The following is a 26,661-nucleotide window of genomic DNA, read 5'->3' as shown; positions in this document are numbered from 1 at the left end:
AAATGCAGATTTCTAACTATTCTAATGCTGCATATACAAGTGCCAAGTCATATGGGAAATTCTATAAATAAGTCAATGGATTTGGAAAGGGCAAAAAAGCATGACAGAATTGCAGAGCCATAAATATCATCACCGTATCATTTGGTTTATTTCTTAAAACTTTAAATATGTCTTAGTGCTGGCATGAGGCCACAGCCATCCTGAAATGAAATGTGTACTTCATGAAAATGATTGGTGTTGGTAAAACATTTTAAAAATAACCCAAACACCAACTGATAGAACTGAAAGGGAAAAAAAACAACACAAACCAAAACTCACCTTTATCAATTTCTCAAAAATAAAAGGAATGGATTTTTCACAATGCATTTGGTAAAGGTGAATATTAAAGTAAAGGCAGACAAAAGGAGACGCTATTTTGCACAAATATTAATCAGGAAAATAACCCTTCACCTTGGGCAGACAACCACTAGAAGTTTTATATGGACCAAAGTAAATGCTGACAGGCTTTTTGAACAAGGCAGACTTTTTTTAACAGAAAAAATCTGTTTTGAATTTTTTTTACTTACGTTTCAATGCAAAGAGGGGAAATAGAAAATAATAATGGGAACAAAGCTCAAACTGAACAAGAAAAATGCTTCCAAGTAATGTGATTATTAATATGTAGACTAAATTGCTGAAGTCTAGCAAATTCTATGTCATCTGCAAATCAGAATTAGATGAACTTCTCAAAAAATATATACATATACACATATCTATATACATTTGCATTGAACCACACAAAGAATCAGGAAACATGGTCGGTATTTTATGGTCTACATTATACTTGCCATCAGACTGGATCAATGTAATGATCTCTTTTGGCCTCACATTGTGCAAAAGAACATGAAGAGATATTGAGTGAGAAGTACTTATTTAGCAGTGGTTTGTATCTACAAATCTAAGGTTTGGGCAGTTTTTGTGTTGAAAGGACATGAAGCCAAAGCCCAACATTCACGTGATGAGATTACACAGGTGAATAAGAAATATGAGGAAATATAATGCAAAAACTACTTTTGATAGTATTTTGTAACATCTTTTTGTTCCACATCCCAGGTATTTTTCATTACATTAGTCACAAATGAATACTAAGAAGATGATACCTTTTCTTGCCAGAAGACAGTGTAATACCAAGGTTATGCCACTGCTCTGTGCTAATTCCACTAAGCTAATTCTGCAGTCAGTCTGCTGGATAGGTATTTATGTTGGTCGACGCATTGTCTGTAAGTATTTCAGGTGATGTGATGTAATGCACATTTTTAGCTTTGGATCAGAATAGTAAATATGATGCAGTGTAAAATCCTCATTAGGGCTAGGGAGAGAGTGTGCATGAGAGTGAGTGAATGTGTCTTGCTACACCAAAGAGATGAATTCAGGTGTCCATGTCTTAGGTGGAGGCTAATACTCTTGGAAAAATGGTTCCCCTTTCCTTTAGTCCAAACAGCAAATTGACTCTGGATTAGAGCACTCTCCCCTGAAGAAAATGTCACTTTCTAGAAAGACCTTCTACTTACCATAGCATCACAGAACGGTTTGGGTTGGAAGGGACCTTAAAGATCATGTAGTTCCAACTCCCCTGCCATGGGTAGCGACATTCAGACAAAGATAATCTCAAAAGGAATAAATCCCCTAAAATAAGCAGCTGGGCTGTTCTCTGGAGAGAAGGGAAGAACAATAGAATAAGGTTTGAGTCCCAGCCTTCTCTGTTTGTGAAGAGTGGGAATTCCTGTAGCCATGTATAACTGTTATATACTACTTTTCTTAATATTTTTGTGGCTCATTCTAAAAGCAACAGGAATGTTCATCTGGTGGTAAGACAAATGCACTTTTAAGCTCAGTGTTTCACAGAGAAAGAAAATTACTTCCTGCCAAATTTCCACAGTACACTTAGCGCATGCAAGAAAACATGGGGAAAAAAAAAAAAAAAAAAAAAAGAAGGTAGGTTTCTTGGAGAGCTTTTAAGCTTCTTTCAAACCTACTATGTGGTCTTCTTGTGTAAAGTAGTAGCTATAATCCTGCTCAAATCTACACTTAATCACAGGCTCAACTCTGAAATACTCTTGTACTGTGCATAATTCTCTACTGCAGATCTACAATCTGTCTTTTTAGTATCATCCTAATTCTACTTGGTTAACAAGTGACTTACTAGAAAATATCTACACATACTTAATCACAAAGATCTGTTTGAGGCATACACATGATTGTGGGAGAGATCCTTTTTTACCTTTATTAGATAGACTGTCAGCTATACTGACCAACTCCAAGAACAGAAGTTATATTCAAACTCAAAACCACCTAGATCTCAGAGACAGATGTACATTAGACAGATGTTCAATGTTTGTGATGCTACTTTGACCTAAAATAGGTCATTTCCACTTCTATACACATTTTGTCAGAGACAATAATCTACTTTCAAAGAAATCTCCTTTGTCAAAATTCCAATTGTTATTAACCCTGCAGCTGATTCATCATCCTTAAGAATAAATCATGGAAAGAAGCAGTCATTTATCTTGACATGCAGTACTTCAAGTGTATGATTTGAAAGCAGTAATGCAGAACATTCTTACACATTTGCTCTTTATATCCTTTATTTTGTTGTTGAGACAAAAATGTTACACAGGCATACAAAACCTCCACTCAGTTTAAGACAAGCACCTGTAAGGCCCTCCAGAGCTCTGCAATGGCGAAATATCTAGTGCCCAAATTTGGCTTCCTATGCTGTGAACAAGAAGGCATGCACTGGGAAAGGGACCTTGGCTACGATCAGACAGGGGTAATGTCACAGGTAATAAATGTTTTCTCCAAACTGGCAAGTAATTTGAAAAAGCTCTGTATGACAGGTTTCCTGCCTCCACCTGCCCAACACTTGGCCTCTTTTTAAAGATGCTTTTTTGTTCAAAATTGCCAAGGGCAAATGCCTTTTCCTCCCCCCACACTGCCATTTTTTAAAGACTGCACCAGCTACTACATCCCGCTACAGCCCATCTTGTCAGTCTAAATCCAGTCACATCATCTTGCTTGTGGATGATGGCCAAATGGTGTTTTGGCTGGGGAAAATTAATGCAACCCCTGTGCTTCCATCTCCGAGGACAAACCACCTGAGCATCCTTCCTAAGCTGTAAAAATTGCCCGTGTCCAAAAAGTCCTTGTTCTCCCATCAACTGGTAGAACCTCAGGATGGGGAATAGCCAGCAGCCTGCCAGGAGCACAGATTCACCTGTTGCAGATGCCACTGTAGTTTGTGCAAAGACAGATGCTGATTGAGGCTGTGGCCAGCAGTGCGGATTTTGCTGCTTTGGCTTTACCTCTGTCCAAACACTTCTGACAATATGTCCAAATACCACACCAGGCACTGACACACACTTAACGCATGCAAACAACTTGCAGAGAAGATATTCACATTAGGGATGAGGTGTAGCACCCCTCTGCTTGGGTGCAGCCTCCAAAACCTCTGCAGTAGCGTAACTGTGCCAGTTTGAGAACAGGGATCTGCCAGCATCTGCTAATCGGTCAACAAATGAAGGTGAGGCAAGAAGAAATCAGGGACGCAAGTTATTTTCAGTGAGAGCTATCCCTGAAAGAGAAGCCCTGATGACTTCTTCAGCTTGAGAAATATTAGAAAAAGGCAAATATCCTTTGATACACAGCAATCAATGGCTGGGGAAATCACAAGCAGCACCAAGCAACATAAACTAAATGAACCTGAAAAACAAGTGCCTGTTTCCAGTTGAATGTCTTATTAGGGAAAAGGAAGGAAATGAAGACTTACAGCTACTTAACATTTGAAATGGGGGATTGTTCATTTATATAAGTGTGTCCTGTAAAATATATAGAAAACTAACTGTTTTTCTTCAGGGAAATATTTCACATCAGTAAAGAGTCAACAGAAAATGGCCAAATAAGAAAAGGGTAATATCTCATGGTTTGTGCATATCTTAGAATAAATAGCTTGAGTAGATGTACACTTTTTTTTTTTTTCACACTAGATTTTTAACCCTTTTATCTTGCATAAGCTGCTCATTCTCATTTATTCAAGGCTGCGACTGGTAGAAGTATGCAGAGTAAACTTTATGAAAAGAAATTTGTTTTCAAATGCCAACATATGCAGAATGAAACTCAAATATTCAGGAGGCAAAACCAACAACAACAAAAATTCAGTATTCCCTTATATGGTTGTTTGAGAAAAGTTTATTCTATTTCAGAACTGAATGACTATTTCTGAGTGGGAGGACAATACACCTGCAGCAAACAAAGGAGTTTTCACTTTCACATGCAAAACATTATGCAAACAAAAATGAACTCGTTTTCCCAACACCCAGATAAAGACAGATAATGTTAATCTAATTTAGTAACATCACACAGGAGAGGCAAGAGCTGAAGGCTCTGGATCCAGCTTAGTTTTCACTCAGGGTTCTGCAGTTCACAACTGTACATTAATTACTCTGTAAATCAGTGAGTATATGATTTCATCAGGGATTTTTGTCATCACGGCATCTACAAGACAAGTAAGAACTCAGCCATGTGAATTACTATGCAAACAGAAAGTGACCTCTAAGCATGAAGCCCCTACTGACACAGCACATATCAAGATCAGTAACAGTTCTCTGCTAAGGTTTGGGGGAAGGGAGCAAAAGCAGCAAGATCTAAGCTTTGCCAGCAGCTGGTGGGAAACAGGAAAACGTAAGAGCTGCTAAGAAGTACTCAGAGCTCTATCAAACATCACATGCCATTAGGTTTTCCCCATCCTCCCATTTCAAAGCAAGCAGGGTATCTCTTCTTAGTAAAGGTGGGGGACAACCTGGCCTCTGCCCAGTGCTGCCCTGCTAAGGCAGGTGTCCCAAAGCAAACAGGGACAAAGTATGTGGGATAGGGAAGGCAGCCAAGCCTACCTGCTCACACACTGCTCTTGGTGTCTGCCTTGCCCTGGGGGAAGGAGAAGTGGATGCATTTATTAAAAAGATAAAAAATTGGCATAGCAGTGTCAGTTTCAAACGCTACAAAGCTGATGTATATGTTCAGGGCTGACTAACAAGAAATCACAAACAAGCAGCAGAAGGTAGGTCTTAACAGTAGTTTCGTTACTTTGCTTTTGATGGTAGGACCTCTCACACATCTGAATAGCGCTCTTTCCTTCCATCAGTAAGAAGGTGGATTGAAGATTAGAAATCAAAATAATTTTTTCCAAAGACAAGTTCTCTCTCAGGCTTCTTCTAGATATTTGCACATACGGACTGCTTACTTAACTGACCTGCTTTTTAAATTTGAGGAAGGTAAGCAAGGAATCCTCCAGTACCAGTATGATGACCACTGCACAAAATCTTGAAGAGAACTGAACTATCTAACATGAAACCAAGAGGAGCTTAGCCTGTCTTGAGTAAGAGCAGTGGCATCACTGTACTTGTGACATGTTATTTGACACTTTATGTGTATGTTTTACATATGTAAGTCACATGTGCAGACATACACATGTAATCCTGAATCACAACACGCTTCAGCAACTAACTGATGGACTTCCATGCAAGAATATCAACTTGAACAAAAGCTGTTGTAACTTTGCTACATATACAATTGGTAACTGTATTGGGTTTGTGTGGCAAGGTTTGGTAGCTGGTGGGGCTACAGGGGTGGCTTCTGTGAGAAGCTGATAGAAGCTTCTCCCATGTCCAACAGAGCCAATGCCAGATGGCTCCAAGATGGAACCTCCGCTGGTCAAGGCCAAGCCCATCAGTGACAGTGGTAGTGCCTCTGGGATAACATGGTTAAGAAGGCGAAAAAGTTCCTGCACAACAGCAATTGCAGCCAGAAAGAGAAGGGAGAATATGTGAGAGACACAAATCTGCAGACACCAAGTTCAGTGCAGAATGAGGGGCAGGAGGTGCTCCACGTGTCAGAGCAGAGATTCCCCTCAGCCTGTGGTGCAGACCATGGTGAGGCTGGACGTCCCACTGCAGCCCATGGAGGTCCACAGTGGAGCAGAGATCCACCTGCTGCCCATGGAAGACCCCAGGGTGGAGTAGGTGGATGCTTGAAGGAGGCTGTGACCCCATTGGAAGCTCACACTGGAGCAGGCTCCTGGCAGGACCTGTGGCCCCAAGGAGAGGGAAGCCCAGGCTGGAGCAGGTTTGCTGGCAGGAGTTATAACTGTGTGTGGGACCCACGCTGCAGCAGTCTGTTCCTGAAGGACTGCACGCCATGGAAGGGACACACACTGGAGCAGTTCATTAAGAACTGCAGCCCATGGGAAGGACCCATGCTGGAGAAGTTCATGGAGGACTGTCTCCTGTGGGAGGGACCCCATATTGGAACAGGGAAGAGTGTGAGGAGTCCTCCCCTGAGGAGGAAGGAGCAGCAGAGACAACACGTGACAAAACAGTCGTAACCTCCATTCCCATCCTGAGCTGCTGGTGGGGAGGAGGTAGATAATTTGGGAGTGAGTGAAAAAGGGAGGGATGGTGGGAAGGTGTTTTAAGATTTAGTTTATATTTCTCATTGTCCTACTGTGATTTAATTGGTAATAAATTAAATTAATTTTCCCCAAGTAGAGTCTGGTTTTCCTGTGATGGTAGTGGGTGAGCCTTTTGTTGTATCTTCTTTCCCCATCCAGTTGAGGAGGGGGAGTAATAGAACAGCTTTGGTGGGCACCTGGCATCCAGCCAGGGTCAACCCATCACAGTAATACATTAAGGGAACATCCTGTCCTTTAAGACACATAAGAATTTAATCATAGGTTATAAAATGGTCGGAATTTCAGGCAGGATCTGGCCTCAAATTGCTGCCTCCCTATTTCCCCTCACCCAAGAAAATCAAAGGCTAAGTAATAACTGAAAGATTTTGGTGCAGTAACTAATACAAACCAAAATTAAACAAAAGAAAAAAAAGTGATGCTCTGTTTGCTTTACTCTCCCTTTCCTTCCATAAGGAGGTTAGGTGTCATAAGGAAAGCTTTCTGAAGAAAACATGCAAAATCAATTACTTCTCCTGGGGCAAGTAACTGCCAAGTGACTATCTTGAAATATACCGCTACTGGTTATCTACTGTGTGCTACTTAAGCAGGAAAAAGTGATTTAAGAAAAAGACAACTAAGCATTGTGGTTCAAAATTTCAAAAGCACACTTAAGACTCATCCTGTTGCTGACATGATTCCAGAAGGAAAGAGATATTATTTTGCCCCTTGACAATACTCGGAAAAACAATCAAACAAAAAGCCAACAGATATCTTGTTTTCCTTTCTACTCTATAGGCTTTTGTTCTTCTGGTACCTCAAGCAATCCAACAATGGATACATTCCTAATGGATGAAATATACAAAACTTCAGAGAGCTTACAGCATTGTACGCGCATTAATGATCATAACGATAAAAACCATAATGGAGTATTGTACTAACAGCCACAACTGGCAAAATAATACGATGGGAAATTGCAGCGTCTATGCCTTATCAGCTGAGGAGTGGCAGTCTGCTCTATTCAATCCATGTACAGCTCTGCCAGAGAGCAAAAGGCAACAGTGTCCCCATTCTATCTTGCTGAATAGCAATGTTGTGCTATTGTGAAGGATTGTCTCTTCCCGACACACAAGATCTTTACCACAGCACTTCTATGGTTATAAAGAGTGAAGACTTGCAGACAGAAATATTACAGGATTGAGAAATCTGCACGTTGATCTAAATTCTGCCTACATGCCAGCAGCCCTGCACTTGAAAGATCTCTTTGTGATACATACACTGCCTCAGCTTGCTGTGACTTAGACACAAGGGCCAGAGCCAGAAGCAGAAGCTGCAGCAAAAATAGTTATCACACTTGCAATGGACATACTTTTTGCTTTTTTGCTCATATCACTGCAGAGGCTATCAGTTACCTCAGATCCTTTACAGAAAAATAAGAAACCAGAACAAAACTGAGATGGTTAAATATTTTGCTAAGTGTATTTCCACTTATTTGAGTATAATGTACCAGATCTACTGTACATAGACTCCAAAGTACTGAGTCAAAAGGATATTTTTTTTCCTATTGGTTTTCAACAACTTTAATTTGGTTGTTTACAAACCACATATCATACTGAGGACTGCAATGACAACTTCCAGAAACACCAAGTTTCATCAGTGGAGGAACACCAGGGGAAGAATGGGTGCATAGTCGTCACACTCTTCCTTAACCATTGCCAATGGGCTGAACAGTCTTGCCTGACTTGTTACAAGAGTATTAATTTAGGCAATTTATTAAGCTGCAGGTTGTCCACAAGGTAGAGATGGAGGCCTTGGGTTTCAGTCATGATGAATTCCTGGGTTTTAACAAGTTTATAGCTATTACCTCTTGCAATTACTGGGATTGATTCTTATTTCTTACCCTACTGCCATCAATGAAAGCAACAGCAATAATATTTCCTATTAATTCACAGGAAAACTTTAGGGTAAACAATTTTTTCAGTGCACTCAAATGTCACTGCAGTGAAGCTCATAGAAATGCTGAGGCAGACAAGGTATGCTGGTTCACTTACACACAACAAAGCTGCTCAAACTGTCTAAGACTGGTGGTAACAATGGACTGTCAATTCCAGCTGAACAGAGGTCTACACAAGAATCTAATGTCAGCACCCCAAGTTTACTTCTATGATGAGGTCCTATGAACAGGTTACGAGCAAGTTACATTTTTAACAACCTATAAAAAGTTCTATCTTTCAAAACAGCGGTAAGAGCCAGTGACCGCATTCTATCAAGAAGAAATGGAAGCTCAGTGCTGCCAGCAAATGTCAAAAGGAACAAAGTAGAGAGAAAAACATGTTATCTGGTAACCCAGCCTTTCTACTGCCTCTTAAATGTTACTGAAAAAATGAAATAGAAATATTCTCCGCATCCAGGCAACAGAGAGTCATAGAAAACTCAGTGGTAAATATCAGGACTATTCATTGTGCAGCAGAGAACAGTTTTCATGAAGCCTATTATTCTGCTTCTCATGAAGCCTATTATTTTATATACTGTTGCATACTCAAGCAAACACTCCTTCTACAGCATTTGCAACAGCCTGCATATGTTTACCTGCCTGCGTACTCACTTTCTCTTTTCCAAAGGAACATCAACATTAAAGTTGGTTGCAATCAACTTGGAGTTTTTAACATATTACACATATTGGAAACTGAGCTGTTTGCACTGCTTCTTTTTTGCCATTTTCAGTAAGCAACAAAAAGGAGCTGTCTGCTCTGTAGCCAACACCCTGTATCTTTTCAATAACCATCTGAAAAAAAATCTGTTGTTTAAAAAATAGTAATATTTCCATGAAGAAAAAAGGAAGAAAGAAAAGACTACTTAAAAAAAACCCCTTGCTCTTCAGCATTAAAAAAAACCACACCACAAAAAACTTTGTTGAAAAGAACTTTTGAATAAAACCAAAACAAACAAAAAACACCCACACCACCAAAAAAACACTCAATCGCATGTCTGGACTTCTAATTTCTCAAGAGTTTGACTCAGTATTAAAGTATTTTAGTACCATGTATCCCAGAAATTATATTCTTACCAATCCTACTGTAACTTTTCCACTGTTGAACCATCACAACAATGCATTTGGTATAGCTGCACCCATTGCAAAATTAAAGGATCTAACATTTTCATTCCAAACCATCATTAGGGATGGAAAACTACACCTACATTTCTCTGTTCATAAACTAGCAATACCCTTTTACTGTGATTATAATCTTTGCTACATTCTACACTTAGGTTTACCAAACAGTGTTTTGTACTTAACTGACAAGATTCCTGTTATTCCAGGCATGCATTTCTGCAATATGGTAACGAAAACCTGTTACAGGATTGTAATTATGATACAGTGAAACAAGAATCTATAATATATTAAATACTTTCCTCATTACAAATGTGTACATGGCTCTGTGCCAGAAAAACTTGGTGATAAAGTTAGAAAAAAAAAAAAAACACACAAACAAAAAACCACACAGCACAAAACACACAGAAATGACAAAAAAAATCCACTAAAGAAAAACCAACCAGGAAAGGAAAATCCCCAAATCCAAGTCACTGATAGATAAGGGAAAACAGGCGGTAATTCAATACAGCAGAATATGGAAGTGCTGAATAAAAACTTTTTTTTTTTAAACCGGAAGATGGAAAAATTTACTTGCTAGCATTTATGTCAAGTACAGAGCAACAATATTTATTTCCACTACAGCATCAATACTTCAGGGTGAAACCCACTCCGTGAAAACATACATGATTTCTGCAGTTGAAGTTGTGCATTGTTTTTTTATGCCTAATTAAAAAACAAAACCAAAAACACCACACTCACCAGGGTACAGAAGATGCATTGGCATTGTGCTATTGTTGTCATCTGCTCCACAGGATATTCACCAAGGCAGAGCTTGCAGGACACTAACGGGTCAAGTACCAAGTCCCACGTAGGCCTATATCTTGCTGTAGTCATTGCAGAGCAGTCTGAAAAACAGCACAAAAATAAACACACTCCATCACTTCCTTATATTGATATTTGATCCATATCCGCTACTGAATATGTCATTGTCAGCTGCTGCCTGGAAAAAAAACACAAACGGCAATCGCTAATCTGACAGCATCAGCACTTGCAGTAGTCTATGCACCCCCTGCCTGACAGAACACGCACATATCAAGCAGAAGAAGAAAAAACAAATAAACAAACAAACAAACCAACACAAACATATAATACACTGACAAAATATAACAGCAAGCAGGAAATATTCTTCAGTCACAGAGTTTTACCCAGTTTTACACGCGAAACATCTCATTCCCAATTCCTGCCATTTCCACCACTAGTTACAGACTTTCTTTCACCAATACTGATTGCCCATCACTTAAAACACCCCCAAAACTACAGCTGCCCCTTTTCTAGCCTGATGATGTTGCATCTCAAACAGAGCCAGATATTTTTGTTCCCAAGAGCATGACAAATCCATCAGTTTGATATGTTTACAAAGAATGGTGAATATTCTCAGTATCCTCAAAGTTTCTTAGCCTGCATTTTTCTCATAAATGCCCAGGCCACAACTTTGTTGCAGCAACAATGAGCTGGGGCAAATAAGAACACAAGAAGCAAGCTACAAAAAGCAGCTGTAACACATGCATATGACCCTCAAGACAGCAACAGCATAGGAACATGCAGAGCATCTTTATCATATGCTCCAGGACCCAGATGAAGAGTTCTCAAATGACTAACCAGAAACAAAATAATCTCACACAACAAATGTATTCCCTCAAAGGAAAAAGCTAATTTACAAGTTAGACGCACGGGGGGAACAACCACTCACCCACCCACACTCCATAACATCTAGGGTAACTTAGGTAGTATATCCACTCTTAACACGATATCTACTAGTATTGTTTTGTCACTGTGACATTGACCTTTCAAGCATAGTATATTCACATGCAAGGCTGCTGGGAGGTCCATTTTATCCTGCTTACCTCCTTCCCAAAATTAGGCGGTTCCTTAGCTCCCCCACACCAGCAGTTGTGCTGCTCCAACTATGATTACAGGCTTGTTTGGTTTTTATATTGGCACTTGCAGAAACTGCTTATATCTAAATCATATTATGTGTGAACTTTCCAAGACCTCCAGAACTGCAGTAAATTACTTTAATAATTATTAGACTAGGTTTAGGCAGACATTGAAGCAAAATATGTTTTTTGCCCCAGAAGAAATCACATGGAGAGTTCAAAGAAGTGTTTGTGAAGTCTTGGTATTCAATGAATTGTTGACATGACCCCACCAAGGTCTCTTAAATTCTCTGAAGCAAAGTGAAGATTTTACATTAGCCCTCCACTCAGTCTAATTCATTTGAGGCTGCCCTTTAAAAGGTACGTAAAGGACACCAAAACAGCAGAGCCTAATCATACCCATTTCTAGTGCATCCATCAGGGATGAAAGGGGGAGAGAAGAATGACTGAACCACCTCATTTCCAGGGATGCTCTGGAATACTTCCTCTGAGAACCCACACAGAAGCTCCACACAGATTAAATTGCACCGCAGACTGGCACATGAAGAATGGCTGCACAACACAAAATAAGACCTGTTCTGTGCAGTCTTTTCACAGAATCACAGAATGTTAGGGACTGGAAGGGTTGGAAGGGACCTCGAAAGATCATCTAGTCCAATCCCCCTGCGGGAGCAGGAACACCTAGATGAGGTTACACAGGAAGGCGTCCAGGCAGGTTTTGAATGCCTCCAGAGTAGGAGACTCCACAACATCCCTGGGCAGCCTGTTCCAGTGCTCTGTCACCCTCACTGAGAAGAAGTTTCTTCTCAAATTTAAGCGGAACCTCTTGTGTTCCAAATTGAACCCATTACCTATCATTGATGTCACCGATTATCAGTCTTTTCTGAGACTTTAGCATGAAAGTCTGACATGGTTGTACAAATGGAAACCCAAGATTTTTAAGGTTATTAGACTGCTTTTCTACTGTTAACTGCCACTATTTTTTCATTTAATGCAAAGTATCAGCAAAAACAATTTACTTCTTCCAAACTTATTTTATTTGACATTTGCAGATAGACTCATGAAATATTTGAGAAGCAGTGATCAAACACACCTGAACTAACTCTGTTTGCTATTAGTTTGAGTCTCCTTTGCTTGTCCTGCCCAGTTTATTGCACATCTGGTACTTGTGGAAGCAAGCAGATGAAACTAGCAGGTGAACAATGAAGAAGGATAAATTTAAGTTAAGGATTCACTTGCATACATCAGGCAGACCAAAATCCTAGCAACTTTTATGGTGAAGATGTACAATCTGACACAATTCAGATTAAAAGCTCACAAAATATATTGCTAAAACTTGATCCAGACAAAAAAGAAATGTATATACATTCAGTGTGGGTCAGTAAGTGATGATAAAGGGGAAAATATAAACCTTTCAGCTCCAAGGATTACACTTGTTCCCTGTGCCCCAGAACTTCCAAGAGAGGCTTACTGGTATCACTGTGGTAATTCCTTTTGCAGCACAACTATACTGCAGCAACACTTCACTGGGAAATATCTCTCCTCTTTGTCTTTTCCTGCCAAGCAAAAGTGAACCAAACTGAAACTTCAAGCTGGCTTCCAGCAGGCCAGCAGAAATTAGTTGCCCGATACATTTAGCATGTAACCCGTGACTTGGACTCAGCCATGGCAATAACAGAAAGCAAAACCTGAATACAGCTTCAATTGGTAGCACAGTCACTCCTGCTCACCCCTCCCTGACAAACACCTTTTCATAATGAAATCTTACATTCGCTACAGGGGTGGAGGGAGGGAATAACTGTTGTTCCCAGTGACATCAGAGCAAGGATCAAGAAGTCTGCCACCTAACCTTGGAAAATGTGCACAGAAAGTCCCACATCCCAGTGAAACATGTCTAGTGGGTATCCCTGTAAAGGAACACAGTGAATGAAGCTTCCAAAGCACAGACTAGATTTTGCTTCATCATCATCTCACACACTGTTGCAATTAAATAGTAAGCTTCTGTGTTTACATCATGACACTTCTGAAACTTAAAACAAACAAACAAACAAACACCACCACCACCAAACTCACAAGAGAGAAGCAGAGGAAAAAAAACTACCTTAAGACTCCTACTATTCCATAGCTGTGGTCTCTTCTGGCTTCAGATTGCATTCTTGTGCTTTCTAATGATGTGCAACACTTCAGCAAGAATATAAAGTAACAGCAAGAAGAAAGAGAAGCCAACTGAAAGGACCTCTAAAGGAACAAAATATTGAAAAATACGTAGTAGTGTGGCCTTGTGCTGAAGATCGGCACTTAGAGCATCAGTCAGTAGAAGTTCTGGCCTTGTGGTTTGATTGTCTGCTAGGAGGCACCAAGAAATACAGCTAGGAAAGGTCCAATTGGGCCACAGTCCAATCCATCTGCTGAACAGATCTTAACCCAATAATTATTTAGATCATTTGAGATTTAGTGTTGATTACCAAACTCAGTATAAATATCAATACTTCACAGGTCCTGATAACAGATATACCAAAGCAGGCTTGTGAGACATAGACAGCTAGAAGCTGGTCATCAGTTCACACTCCAACATCTACTGCAGCCAAAGTCAGTCTCATTTACACATTTTTTGCAGAACGTGGTCCATATCTGGTAATATTGGAATTGTATGAAATACAGTAACACAGTTCATCATTTTCTAGGACAGCATCCCAAAGCAAGCTGGGACTAGGAAACATCAGCAATAGCGTTAGTAATAGTTTGTTCAGAGCAGTCTTCTTAAATAATCAGCCTGACTATTTAATCTGGTAACCATGTGCATGTCTACACAAAAAGGAACCACTGCATGAGGAGACAGAAGTGACTGATGCCTTACTGCTGTAATATCAGGTTAATATATTTAAAATGTGATTGTTATGCATTCTGAGAGATGGGTATGGAGGGGAAAGGAATCTTTTGCCATTTCTACACAACAATTAATGAATTAAGTGAATATAAACTGGATTTCTGAACAGTGATCCCTCAGTTTTTGGTCCACCTACAGACTACATTCTCAAGTGAGAACAAATGGCTGACTTGATCTCTGCTAAGTCAAGAATAGAACATTTCTTTCCAAGCTTCAAGAAGTTGCAGAAAACTGTAAAACAGAAATACTGTGAAAACTTCTGTGAAAAACTCTGTGAAAGCAGGAAATAATACAACTTTCTGCCATGCAAGTCATTCATAGAATCACTGGAGTTGGAAAAGACCTTTAAGATCATCAAGTCCAACTGTTAGCCTAACACTGTCAAGTCAAGAAACTGTAAAATAGTACGATTTTTCTTATTGCACTATCGACAAGTATTTCATGGTACTGTACAGTCAAGCTTCACTTGCATCAAGTTCACACTTCGCAGATATTTGACTAGTTACGTGAGAAAAAAGTGACTAGAAAATATGGTTGAATAAAACAGTCATCCACAGCATGCTTTAACTGGTGAGTCTTTTTCACCAAGACTCAAAATAGAACTTTCAAAGAAGCTACACTTCAGCTTTAGATCAAGGATGGGTTTAATTTAGAAATAAAGGGCTTCAGTCCCCTCTCTTATGAGACACTTAGTTAATTGTGTATATTTAAAATAATCTGCCTTAAGGAGTTATCTTAATCTGAATTTACTGACATGATGAAAAACAGCTCTTTTAGAAGTCAAAGGAAGGGATTTAAGTGGGATTTGAAATGGGTTCTCATTCTTTTTGTCCCTGTCAAAATAGCTCTAGTTAAGATAATCCAGGCTACTAGATGAAATCAAATGCATCTGTTATAGTACAGATTTTTTTAATGTATTTTTATATATGAATATGTATATTTATATAATCCAGGCTACACTTCTTTTACAATTAAGTCAAACACATCTGTCATAGTACTGTTTTATGTATATATATTTCATATAAAGTACATTTATATATTGATTTATACTTTTAATATTTTTACACATATAACAATAATTTAAAAAAACCTATTAATAAGTGTCCAGATATTTTACTTATGTGGAGAAAAAAAAAAGCAAATTTCTGAAGTGGTGTTATCTGCAGAAAGGCTATTACACTACACTCTAGAATTAGCACCACCTGCCACATCTATTAAGTTAATATTTTGACTCTGACCTAAACAATGCTGAGCTTCCCTATGTAGCCACAGCTGTAGTTCACGACACACAATTCGATAGCCTTCTCCAAGACCCCAAGTGAGCAGGAACTAGTTTACATGGTCAAGGTTAGTGGCTGAGGGTGTTTAGCAGCAGTCCTGCAACTCAGATTATTTGTTACCTCTCTGTCAGAGTTTGAACTTGATGCTACTTTTCTCTATTCCTAGGCTCTTTCAAGGATCTTCAGAAGGATTATCTGGCTTGGGAAATATGAAAGACACATGCATGACATAATTGACCAATTAGCAACTAGTTTTTGTTGGTGTTGCCAGTTATTATGCAACTGTACCATAGACAATGCCATTTAAAAGTGCCTCTACAAAACAAATTCATGAATAAATTCACCCACTAAGCAGATTTTTATGGTTTTAAAAGTTGGCAGGCCAACTTAGTATCCCTCATTTATCATTCCCAATTAGTTATTGGCATCTATCACTGCATTAACTGTCTGTCTCTGAGTCTTCAACCTCACAGAGCTGCTTGGGAGGTAGAGTAATTCTTTCTGCTAGATGTCAGGCAAACTAACACACAGAAGTCTTGATTTACAGATATGTTTAGGTGTTTGGAGATTACTGAGTTACAGAGGTTTGGTGCCTTCCTTCCTTTACTTCTTTAATCCTGTCAAATGCCTGCGTAACTCTTCAGGGTTCCTCATAAATCTGATCCACAATGAACTAAGTCCAGTGGATATCAGTTGTCCTTCGAATTCCAGACAACCCCAACCAGTAAAGCCACATTCCATCTTCCAGCAGTATAACAGGTTTCCTTTTTCAGACATTTATTATTTTCAACACATAAGAAACTTCAGAAAGCTTGCAGAAAGTCACATCAACACAATCTATCACGAACTATTCAGACCTGGCCTTTAAGTCCTTACACCAGCTACCCATCAACTACAAGCTTACCATCTCTGTTCTTATCTTCAAGCTATTCCAGGGCCCAAGCCCAGAAGTGATAAACAACCATGTAAAAGCTTAGAGTGCTGTCAGCAACTTCAGTCTCCTGGCCAATACAGCATGTGGAAAACAGGCTCTTTCTTGAGTCGAAACTGAATTATTCCAGGGACTTCAGTCCACACCATGAATAGCCACAATATTTCTTTGCTTTACCTCCTGACTGATACAAGACATTTTAAATATATACAAGTATCTAATATATATACACATGCCTATATAATATAAAAACACATACAGGTACAAAGATTACATTCAAACATCTCAGTGCCCAAGAAAGAAAGATGAAAAAGAGAAAGAACAGCCAGTTTCTCACTAATAGAAAGATATCCAAACAACAGCATCAACAGTGAAAAAAACAATCTGCTGGACTGTTTCTAGGACAAGTCAGAGAGTTAAGGGAAGTTTAAAAAAATACCTGCTAAATACCTGGCTGACAATTTTTCTTGTTTCTTTTCCTGAGAAGTTGGAGTACCATATAAGAAAAAAAAAATGTACATAGCTTGGTTTGATTGTAGCACAGACCACAAAATATTCTAAATACTGTAAGAGCAATGGACACCTTCTAAATGTATGGATATATATGACAATGTTGCCTATCAAATGCATGGGTAGGTAGAGAAGAAAAAAATATTGTGGAGACAAACACAGGAAAAAAAACCAAACAAACAAAAAAAACCCTAACAGATTTCCAAAGCTCTAACTTTTAAATCATACTACAAATAGAGATGTCACAATCTCATCTTCTGGGCATGCAGCAGTACCTCAGAGGACAAGATCCTTTCATCTACCCCAAAAAAATGCAGCCTCTGAATGTGACCAAGCCAAAGACTTTCCTGACCTTGCATTTTCCTGTTTGTCACCAGCTCTGATGCCTCTGTGGCTTCTCAAAGCACTGTCAAAGAGCAGCAACTTGAAATAAAGCATGTGTGGATGTTATTCAGAACCCATAGACAGAGGTGAAAACACTTCAATGAAAAAAATCACTTTACTCTCATCTGAAATACACTGCTGTCAGGCAGAAGGGAAAGAACTGGAAGATTCACAGGTATGGAGAAAAAAACCCATAATTCAATAAAACCAAAAAAAGGGGTGAGAAGGAAGACAGAGACCAAAGGAACAACAAGGGAGAAATGGGGAGAAAACAGAGGAAAAATATCTTCTTCCTGATGAACAAAGTATTTTCATGTACTTTCCAGAAGCATATTTTGTTGTACAGAGTACAACATCTGAAGTGAAATTGCATCGCATTATACCCCAAACATTCAACATCCCCCAAAAATGACAGGAACAAACAGACAGAGATGTGGTAATATTACGGAACGCTGCTCAGAATTCATGTGTCTAATCAATGCCGGCTATCCAAGAGATTATATGAGTTCTGAAAGAGCAGAGGACCTCAGGTGGGAGCTGGGAAGTCCTTGCACCATCCCAGTTCCCAGCAGTGGAGTCCCAGACCTCATGTACACCTCGGGGCATGCTCAGCAGCCAGGGAGAAAAGGCCTCAGGACAATCTGAAATAGCTAGGCCAAGATTACATGTATTTTAAAAGCATCCTCCTGCACACTGATGGGGAAAATTCCACCCCTCATCATACTGGAGAAAAACCTCTACACCGTAGCACAGGTGTATCTACTGGATCTGAAACTGGCATGAATGCACATTTTGGTCTAGGAGAATGAGCCCACTCATCTCATTTGCTTGCTTTAGGAGTAATGAACCCACTGGATGCTCATTAAAAACTCCCATGAACTTCAATGGAATTCCTCATTACAAACTCCCATAAACTTTAATACAATTAACCACTCCCTTTGAATACTGAGACAAAGACCAAGGTACCATCTATGAATTACTGTGGCAACCACTAAGCCCATGCAAAACTGTGGAACACCACAGGTTAAGTTAGTAACAGTTGAAATGTTAAAACTCTGTAAGCACTTTAGAGACAGGAAAATCAGCTGCACACGGAATCTAGGAAATAAAGATTTTCTTCATATGAAGAGTTACACTTCACACTCCATTGCTCCTCTTCTCCCAAAGTCTCAACAAACCAGAACAAAGACTACATGACTGAAATAGTGAGACCGAGATCAAACACAGATTAAAACTTATTTGCATCATGAACAAAAGAACAAGAGTTCAGGAAAAACAACCCAAACTTTCCCTCTCCACTAACTGTTGAATAAAACAAAAGCAGTGTAATCTTTATTGAAAGGAGCTGGGATATGAACAACCATTTCAGCAGACGCTGACAACAAAGAGACTTTAAACATGAAAGAGCAACTTCCTATTTACTTGGCTTTTTTGGTCATCAGAAGGCAAAAATCAGAAACAGTCAAACTCATTTCCCTGGCTGAACATTTTCAGAGTTTGCTTCTACTGGAAGAAAGCTAATGAATCGTAAGTGTTCTGCAACCTGTAGCCACCACTTTGTTAAGAGAATTCATGCTCAAAATCACAGGTACAGCAAGGGCTGCACGGCCAAGAAACATAGTCCAGAAGGCAGCTAAGTCCTACTCCTAATTAACAGGGCTAAGAAAATAATAACTGTACGTTTTTCAAGTATGAGGTCCCATTGTAGTCACAGGCTATAGGTACCTACTTTAGGGTGTGCTGACTGTTTTTGGCAGTTCCGCTGGCCACACCAACAAGAGCTCTACTACTGGCTACAGGTAACCCAGCAGCCACCTCCATTAAAAATACCTAAAGTCTCAGGCTGATTTCCACCTGTATGCCTTGCCTTCTTGCTGGTCCTAACTCTCCCACAGTAACAGGAGCTCAGGGTGAATCGATCAGACAACATCTGTAAGAGGCCTTAAAGTGAGGCAAGATGAAGCCAACCTAGAAGAGACTGGTCTTAACCAAAGCCAACTGTAACCTAAGTGTGTAACTCACAGCTGCAACAAGCCCTGAACCCTATCTGGCAGTGAGAAGTCACTCATGACTGAATTATTTTCTAGTTTGTGAAAGCAACAGTAATAACAAGGGTACAAACAATTCCACTGCTCTCTAGGGTAACATTTTACTGTTTTCCAGAAATTCTTAAACCACACAAAAAAACCCAGCTTTGCTATGCCTTTACTCTCATCCCTTACATTTTCCCATGTTTTTATTTTTCTCTCCCCCAACTCTTTCCCCCTCCACCCCTTTCCTTACTTCCTCCTATTCTTTCCCTCCTCCCTGCTTACAAGCAACTAATGAATTAGTGCACTCTGAGCTGTCTCCACAACAGCAATAAATCAGTAAGGACCAGTTTGGAACTTTAACATATCGCAAGGTTTTTCCTTCTCCACAGTTGACTCTCTCAGAAAAAAGTCAGATTTATGTATACAAATAACACCAAGCTTGGGCTCTGCGGGTTTTTTCTTTGTTGGAAGAAAGGGACGGAAAAGCCTTGGAAGCATAAAGTTGTGCAAAATTACTGAGAAAATGGAAATATGAGCAAATATAAGCAAGGGGAGTGGAGCCCTAGTTCTGACTGAGACACTCCAAGAGACCAGATAAGCAATTCTGTCATTTCCACCAAGACAAAATTGTTTTCCTTGCAACTATGGCAAAATGCATGCTTGGTATGATGCCCAGTGCTGTACTTTCATAGCACTTGACAAGTCTCAGATGAAGGAACAAAATACATTGGATTGAAAAAAAAACACCACAAACCCTCTTGCTGTCTTAACGTATGTGTACTAGCAGTGGAGCTCAGGTTTTAATAACAGTTCTCATCGTATTTGTAAGACAACACATACACAAGTATAATCCTTTCATATGCTACACTGGTAGTTGAAAACAGCATTCAGAGTGAGGTGAAGTCTGGTTAACTTCCCCCCAGCTGTCTTTGTTCTTGTGACTCAATAACAACCATCAAATTCCAGGCAGTTATTTGTAAGAGACAGCATTTTTCACAGCTCCCAGCGTGGACAGCAAGTTCCCAATCTCATGATCTATGATCTATCCCTCAGGGATTAGCATGGAGTTCTTCCTTAGTCTGATGTTCTCTTTGACAAATAATATTGACAGGGAGAAGAACCAACAGAAAACAATTAATCGCTAGGACTAGAAAGAAAATATAGCCAAAGTACATGAAGAGAGAAAGACTTCATAGAGAGAGTAAAACTTCATAGAAACGTTTTGTGCAGTAATTACAGCCATCTGGAAAGTTACTTTCACTTTTTACAAAACCATGCCTAAAAACAGCAACTCTAGCTAGAAGTTGGACAGTTTCCCTGCAAATATAACAGCATCTATTATACTATATCACACTGTGCATCAGCTATGACCCAGAGCCACCCTTCTGGTCTTCAGAGGACAGAAAAAAGTACAGTGGATTTCAATTACACGTCATGGTGTGCAAACTCACCACATTGGTGTGACACACTGGACTAAGAACAAAGAGAAACTTAGCACAGGATTTAGACTACCTAAGAGAGCTACCCTACTGCTGGTGCTTAATTTTTTTTCTAAAATAACTGCCTACATTACCGACTCAGTGAGAGGAAGGAAAGCAATTCTGAAGGCCTGCAACAGGAGATTATGTGTACAATATCAGGCACCTCAGCCAAAGGAAAATATAAAAAAAAAAGTAGTACAGCTTTCTGGAAGAATTCTGTGTCCTGACAATAAATCCAATGGCTTGGCCTGTGCAATGAGCTGAATTACAGACCAATAAGATTTTTTGTTTGATTGTTTTTGTCTCTCTCTCAAACACTGAAGAAGCTCTGATACAGCCTGTTTGGTACATCCTGCGAACAGGATCTAGCCTGATCAACAGTACTAGCTATTCACTGTTTCTCTTAATAGTAGCACCAAATTCAAAATTGGTTAAGCATTCCTGCGTGCCTCAAACAGTCAGCCTTTCATATCATCTGATGCTTCACATGATAAAAACTACGCCTACCCGCTAGGATACAACAAACTTCTGGCCTGACAAACTTACAACTCTCGATTCAAGCCTCTCCCTGTGGACTGTCCAACTGATCATTTCTCTATGTCCTCCTAAAAAGACAAAGAAAACTTTTATCTCCTTTCCTATACATAATATCGTTGCTCTAATTTCCTCCTGCTTGAAGCAGCCTGTCCTCTTCCCATCACATCTGCATCACAATCCAGTTCTTCAGTCTTACCTCCACTGCACACTATCCAAGGCAAGGTAGCCCAAGGCAGCCAAACAGGAGAGGTCAGGGTGTCCAACTAGGAAACTGTCCTTGGACGTTTTGTCTTTTCTCTAGGAGAAGAGCAGTTTGCCTTTTTTTAAGCACAGTGTGACTAAATGTAGTTGTAGTATGCTCTGTGTTAGTATCTCAGCCACTCTAGCTTGGTGAACAAAGTGGTGTTTGTTCGCAAGTTTCATTTTGAATATTACAGAATTTCATGTTCCAACTACATTTTTCCAGATAATGTCCCAACATGACATTCAGCCAATGCAGACCTTGGGACAGACTTGTCACTCACATGGGCTAAGTAACTTGCAGACAGATTCTTATTATGTAATAACACTTCCATTAAGGGCAAGAGTTCAATTTGGTCTGGTTTCTTCCTACCTTCTTATTGATGGTCCGGTTAAGTAATTTTGCACAAGCTTTGCAAGACCTTCAAACACAAGAGAAAGTTCTTGCTTCAGTATGAACCACCAACATTGCAGATGCCAAAAAAGGATGATCCAGTGACTAGAACATCACCTGAGTCATAAGAAACTACTGATAACTTCTTCTTCTGCCTCAAACTTACTGCATAACTGAGCAGCTCACACAGTTTAGTCATGCCTCAGACACATCAGGCGGTACCTACCACATCACATAGGCTTGTGGGTGGATGAGCATCAGCTGCCTGAGTGCATGTTTTCCTTCTCTCTCTGCAGAGTGAGATCAGCATTTGCAGTAATTGAGGTGTAATGTATTAGCAGCAGCAGCCCCAGCTCTAATCTGTCACAGTAATACTGCTGTTGCACAGTAATGCTTCCTGTTTTGATGTTTGTGAGTTTTCCTCCCTCCTCACATTTAACATCTGCAGTATAATACACACCTCTGTTTACCACAGAAAGCAGCGGCAGCACTGTAACATCCTGTCTGCACAGCATGCAGAACAACTCTGCAACAGCAAAGGCAGAAAGACACAAACCGAAGGCAGAAGCGCCGAGGGCACATAGAGACAGCTGAAAGTGCAAGAGGAGGAAAGGCAAGAGCACACAGTTACCAGCAAGGAAACACTCCCTCCAGGGCTCCCCAGGCTGCCATTGTCTAGATAATGAGACCTGATAAGTTACCAACATTTTATTTTGGTAACACATGCAGAGAAATGCTACTGAGATTTTGTCCATATTGTCCATATTGCTTTGTACACTTGAGCACAGCTCTTGAAAACAACAGGTGTTGGGCCTTGCTTTATTACTTCTAGTTTCCATTTAGTTTTCTCCTCTTACACATTGATTAACTGTACTGTAATTAAGATGCTGTTGGAGCTTGAACTATAGTTTTTCTTTCCTCATTTATAACAAACCCTTAAGAACAAACTACTGGCTGTTCTAATTTTGTTAATGAATTTCCCTGCCAATTAATTCATTTAGTAAGGACAGTATGGAGCTGATTAGGGCTTTTTGGATTTTTAACCTTTAATATTATGGAAGAGACTTGGTTTTTGAGTTACCCAAACAGAACAGATATTGAAAATTATTAAAGGAAAATATAGAATCAGTATCAAATAAGCTAGCCAGAAAATAATTTAAATAAAGCTGTTCCAACATATCAGCATAGGTGTTTTGAACTGCAAAAAAATATAAACAACAATAAAAAAGCATGTTGCCTTATATGTCACTGCATTGTTAGACAGAGAAAACTTAAAGGACTTAAATCAGTCCCTTACATCCTCTACATACCCACATAATTCATCCTGTTAAAGAGGGAACACCTCAGGTTATGATTAAGCAATGCAAAAACACCCAATGTGATCAGAGCACTTGACTTACATATATAGTGAGAGTGTTAGCCCACTCACAAGATAGGAATTGCCTACTAACGTTTTGCATTGCCTCTCAGCACACCTAGACCTTATTAACTCCTTTCCCAAATTATCACACACATTGCAACAGGTCCTCAGTTCTGGTGTGTTCGGCATATCCCACACTGCATGTTCATAGAAGCAGTTCGGTTTGTGGCTCTGTACAAGCCACCTTCATTCTACTCGATCCGTAATTTCTACCTGCTGGTGAGTGTGTGCAGAAAGGACGCTGAAATGCAGCCCTCGTTGCCTGTTTATGGGTCACAGTGCTGAGAGCACACTGGGCACAGGGATAGAAAACATGTACTTCTTCACAATTTCCCAGCAGAGAGATCTGGCACACAGCACAAAGGCTGAAAAATTTGCATAGACTTATTCTGGGAAGGAGGAAAAACACTTCTAGGGCAGCTGGAGTTTGTGCTCATCATTCTAGGGGTTTTTAATGAGGAGCTTTAAAAACAAAACAGTCAAATGAAGAAAAGTTTTCTTTGGTGAGTCTTGACGGTTTTTAAAGGAAGTTAACATTACCAGAATTAAGTCATTTTACTTCCTTAAGAAAGAAAATGAAGCAGCAACACATATTTAAAGGATTTATATACACAATATATTCCCTAAGTCACTATGTATAATGAGCTCCTTCCACAAGCCCAAGTGATCAGTCCATTGTCTAAAAGGCAAGCAGTTTGTCCCACAAAAACAATAACCATGAAGCCACTAACAGCTCTTTGAAGACATGCCCCTCCCCATGTAAAACATCTACTTCAAGCCTCTCATCTTGGACAGTTATGTCTGAAAACACCTTTTCAGAAGCCCAACAGGTGCTCAGATGCTCTGCATTGTCACAGCCAGTTTACTGACAATAATCAAGTAAACTACCTCAAACACTAGGTCAGGTCTTGCCCCATATTGTAAGATACCCAGGACAGGGTTAGTATTACCCTCAGATTGAAAACTCCTCTGCGGGAAAAAGATTTTATTTTTCTTTTATGTTTGGATAGTGCATGCTGCAGTGGACCACAGGTTTCAGAAGTTAACATCGATACAAAGTAAGTTATTAAAAAAATTGACTAATATTAATACCCTCAGTACTAAATTCTCTGCCTCAAAAAATGGATGAGTTGTCAAATTTAGTGCACAACTATCTTCTCTAGACATATTTGAGTGTCACAAGCTATTTTTGAAACAGTATTTGTCTGAGCAGTTCTCACTCTGGTAGCTTCTTCCCTTTCATGTGCAGTCTAAAAAACTAGAAAGTAATCACATCAACCATTTAACACTATTTTGGTGTTAAAATAAAGCAGAAAAACTCTAATAAAACAAAATTTCACTGGAAAGAGTTATATTTAAAAGGCTGAATTAACAAAATAGAAGTTAAGGATATTCTACACTTTCCAGAGGCCACGTGTTGAACATTTTGGATAGTAGGAATCTTTCCAAGTTCAACTCTTGCTTTCCCAAACCAAACAAGACATAAACCACAGAAAGCTGCCCTCTTTTCAGCTTCTGGGAAGATCACAGATGAGGTCGTTCACTATGGTCCAAGCCAAGTAGCGTGGTACACACACAAACACACACACCGCCCACTCAGCTCTTGAGGCTTCTTTCTCTATTTCAAGGGAATCCACTGCATGAAAAAATGAGCTTTTTTGGGTAAGTTCTCTAATTGTTACTTTTTCCTATTTACTTTAATGGTCACCCACAGTGTTTTATGTTAAGGAGACCATGAAAGAGCAGCCACAATGGTCTGACATACCAGTTTAAAATAGAGATGTTTGGAAATGAATTGCACCAGAGGTTCTAAATGAAACAACAGGGATTGCAACCCACTGCTTAAAATTAGCTTTTGTGGTTTGTTTTTAGATATTCTTAGCAGCAAACTCAATCTGATTGCTCTCTCTTGGTTGACTTTATTGCATCTAGCAATCTAGGAGGCCAAGAATAGAAATTTCATTTAAAATATGGCTATTAACGTTCTGAAAGATAACTTATTACATGAGTAAGCTGTGTCACAGGCCTGAAATAATTTTCTAGATTTTTTTTTTCTCGTGAAAGGACAATAAATGCTTGGCTAGGAGTTAAGAGCTCTACATGCTTTCATGATGAAATAGTTTGTCAATATTAAAATTAGACAGTAAGAAAACTTTCAGAGGGCAGGAACTAAACCCTGGAATATATTCGAATTCCTATAAATGAAAAGAACCCCCAAAAAAAGCATTGAACCATCAAAGGTATCCCACATCTCTTCTTAAATCCTTGGTTAACTTACATTGTCTACCAATACAGAACTTTGTCCTAGAAAATTGGCACAGGCAACTCTTCAGTTTCTTTCCAGCAGGAAACCAATTAAATAGATTCCAGAGCAAAGCAGTCGTACTTTAAAAACAAACAAGAGGGAGGAGCACAGTAGCTGGCTACTGCTTCGCGGAGATCTGGAACAAGCCATTTGTTTAAAAACTGGAAACATGAGGACAGTGCATCTCTCTCTCTGCAGCACAAATGGGAGCAAGAAGAGCATTGCAGCTTGGACAAAGGGGCTTGGCGGGCTTCAGGACTCATTTAGGTAGGAAAGGCTAGAGTGACACAGTCTAAGAAGACCCTACAATGCAATAGAAGATGGAAAACTAAAGGTTTCGTTCATCTACACCAAACTCTGTTCTAAATGGAGAACAGGGAGATTTTTTGCATCAGACTTGACTGCACCAGCTGCAAGCCAAGGCAATTACTACGTAAACTTTAATCCTCTGAAATCTAATAGCTCAAGTCACACAGTTGAGTTATGGGGAGTTTGGGAATATGATAAAGCAACCAGGTCAGTAACTGATTAATTACAGGCACATTTGTAGTCTATTCATACTTTGAAAGAACAAAAAACCCAGCCTCTGCTAATGAAGGTCTAAAGAAGACAGTGAAAATGAGACAACAACATGCAGACCCCGCCTCTGGGTCAACAATACAGGCTCTGAAGCTTGGACACAGCACTTTAACTTCCAACCATAGGTTCAAATCAATAGAGTTGGGTTGAGGAGGATGCAGCAGTACCTGCTAG

At 39.6% G+C, this 26,661-nt stretch overlaps 1 protein-coding gene across 4 annotated transcripts in view; it reads right to left on the bottom strand.

Moving 5' to 3' along the window:
• The window catches only part of RNF144A (ring finger protein 144A), a 67,469-nt gene that overhangs the window by 19,088 nt on the left and 21,720 nt on the right, over positions 1-26,661 (bottom strand). For all 4 annotated transcript variants that reach the window (XM_065835090.2, XM_065835092.2, XM_065835091.2 and 1 more), the window contains one exon: positions 10,329-10,474. In XM_065835090.2, coding sequence (XP_065691162.1) covers positions 10,329-10,463 — 135 coding nt within the window. In that variant the 5' untranslated portion in view covers positions 10,464-10,474. The remainder of the gene's footprint in view (positions 1-10,328; positions 10,475-26,661) is intronic.

This window comes from Patagioenas fasciata, chromosome 3 (genome assembly GCF_037038585.1).
Source record: "Patagioenas fasciata isolate bPatFas1 chromosome 3, bPatFas1.hap1, whole genome shotgun sequence".
Taxonomy (NCBI): Eukaryota; Metazoa; Chordata; class Aves; order Columbiformes; family Columbidae; genus Patagioenas; species Patagioenas fasciata.
Note: the sequence above shows the minus strand (reverse complement) of the source record. Positions and strands in the feature narration are given on the sequence as shown.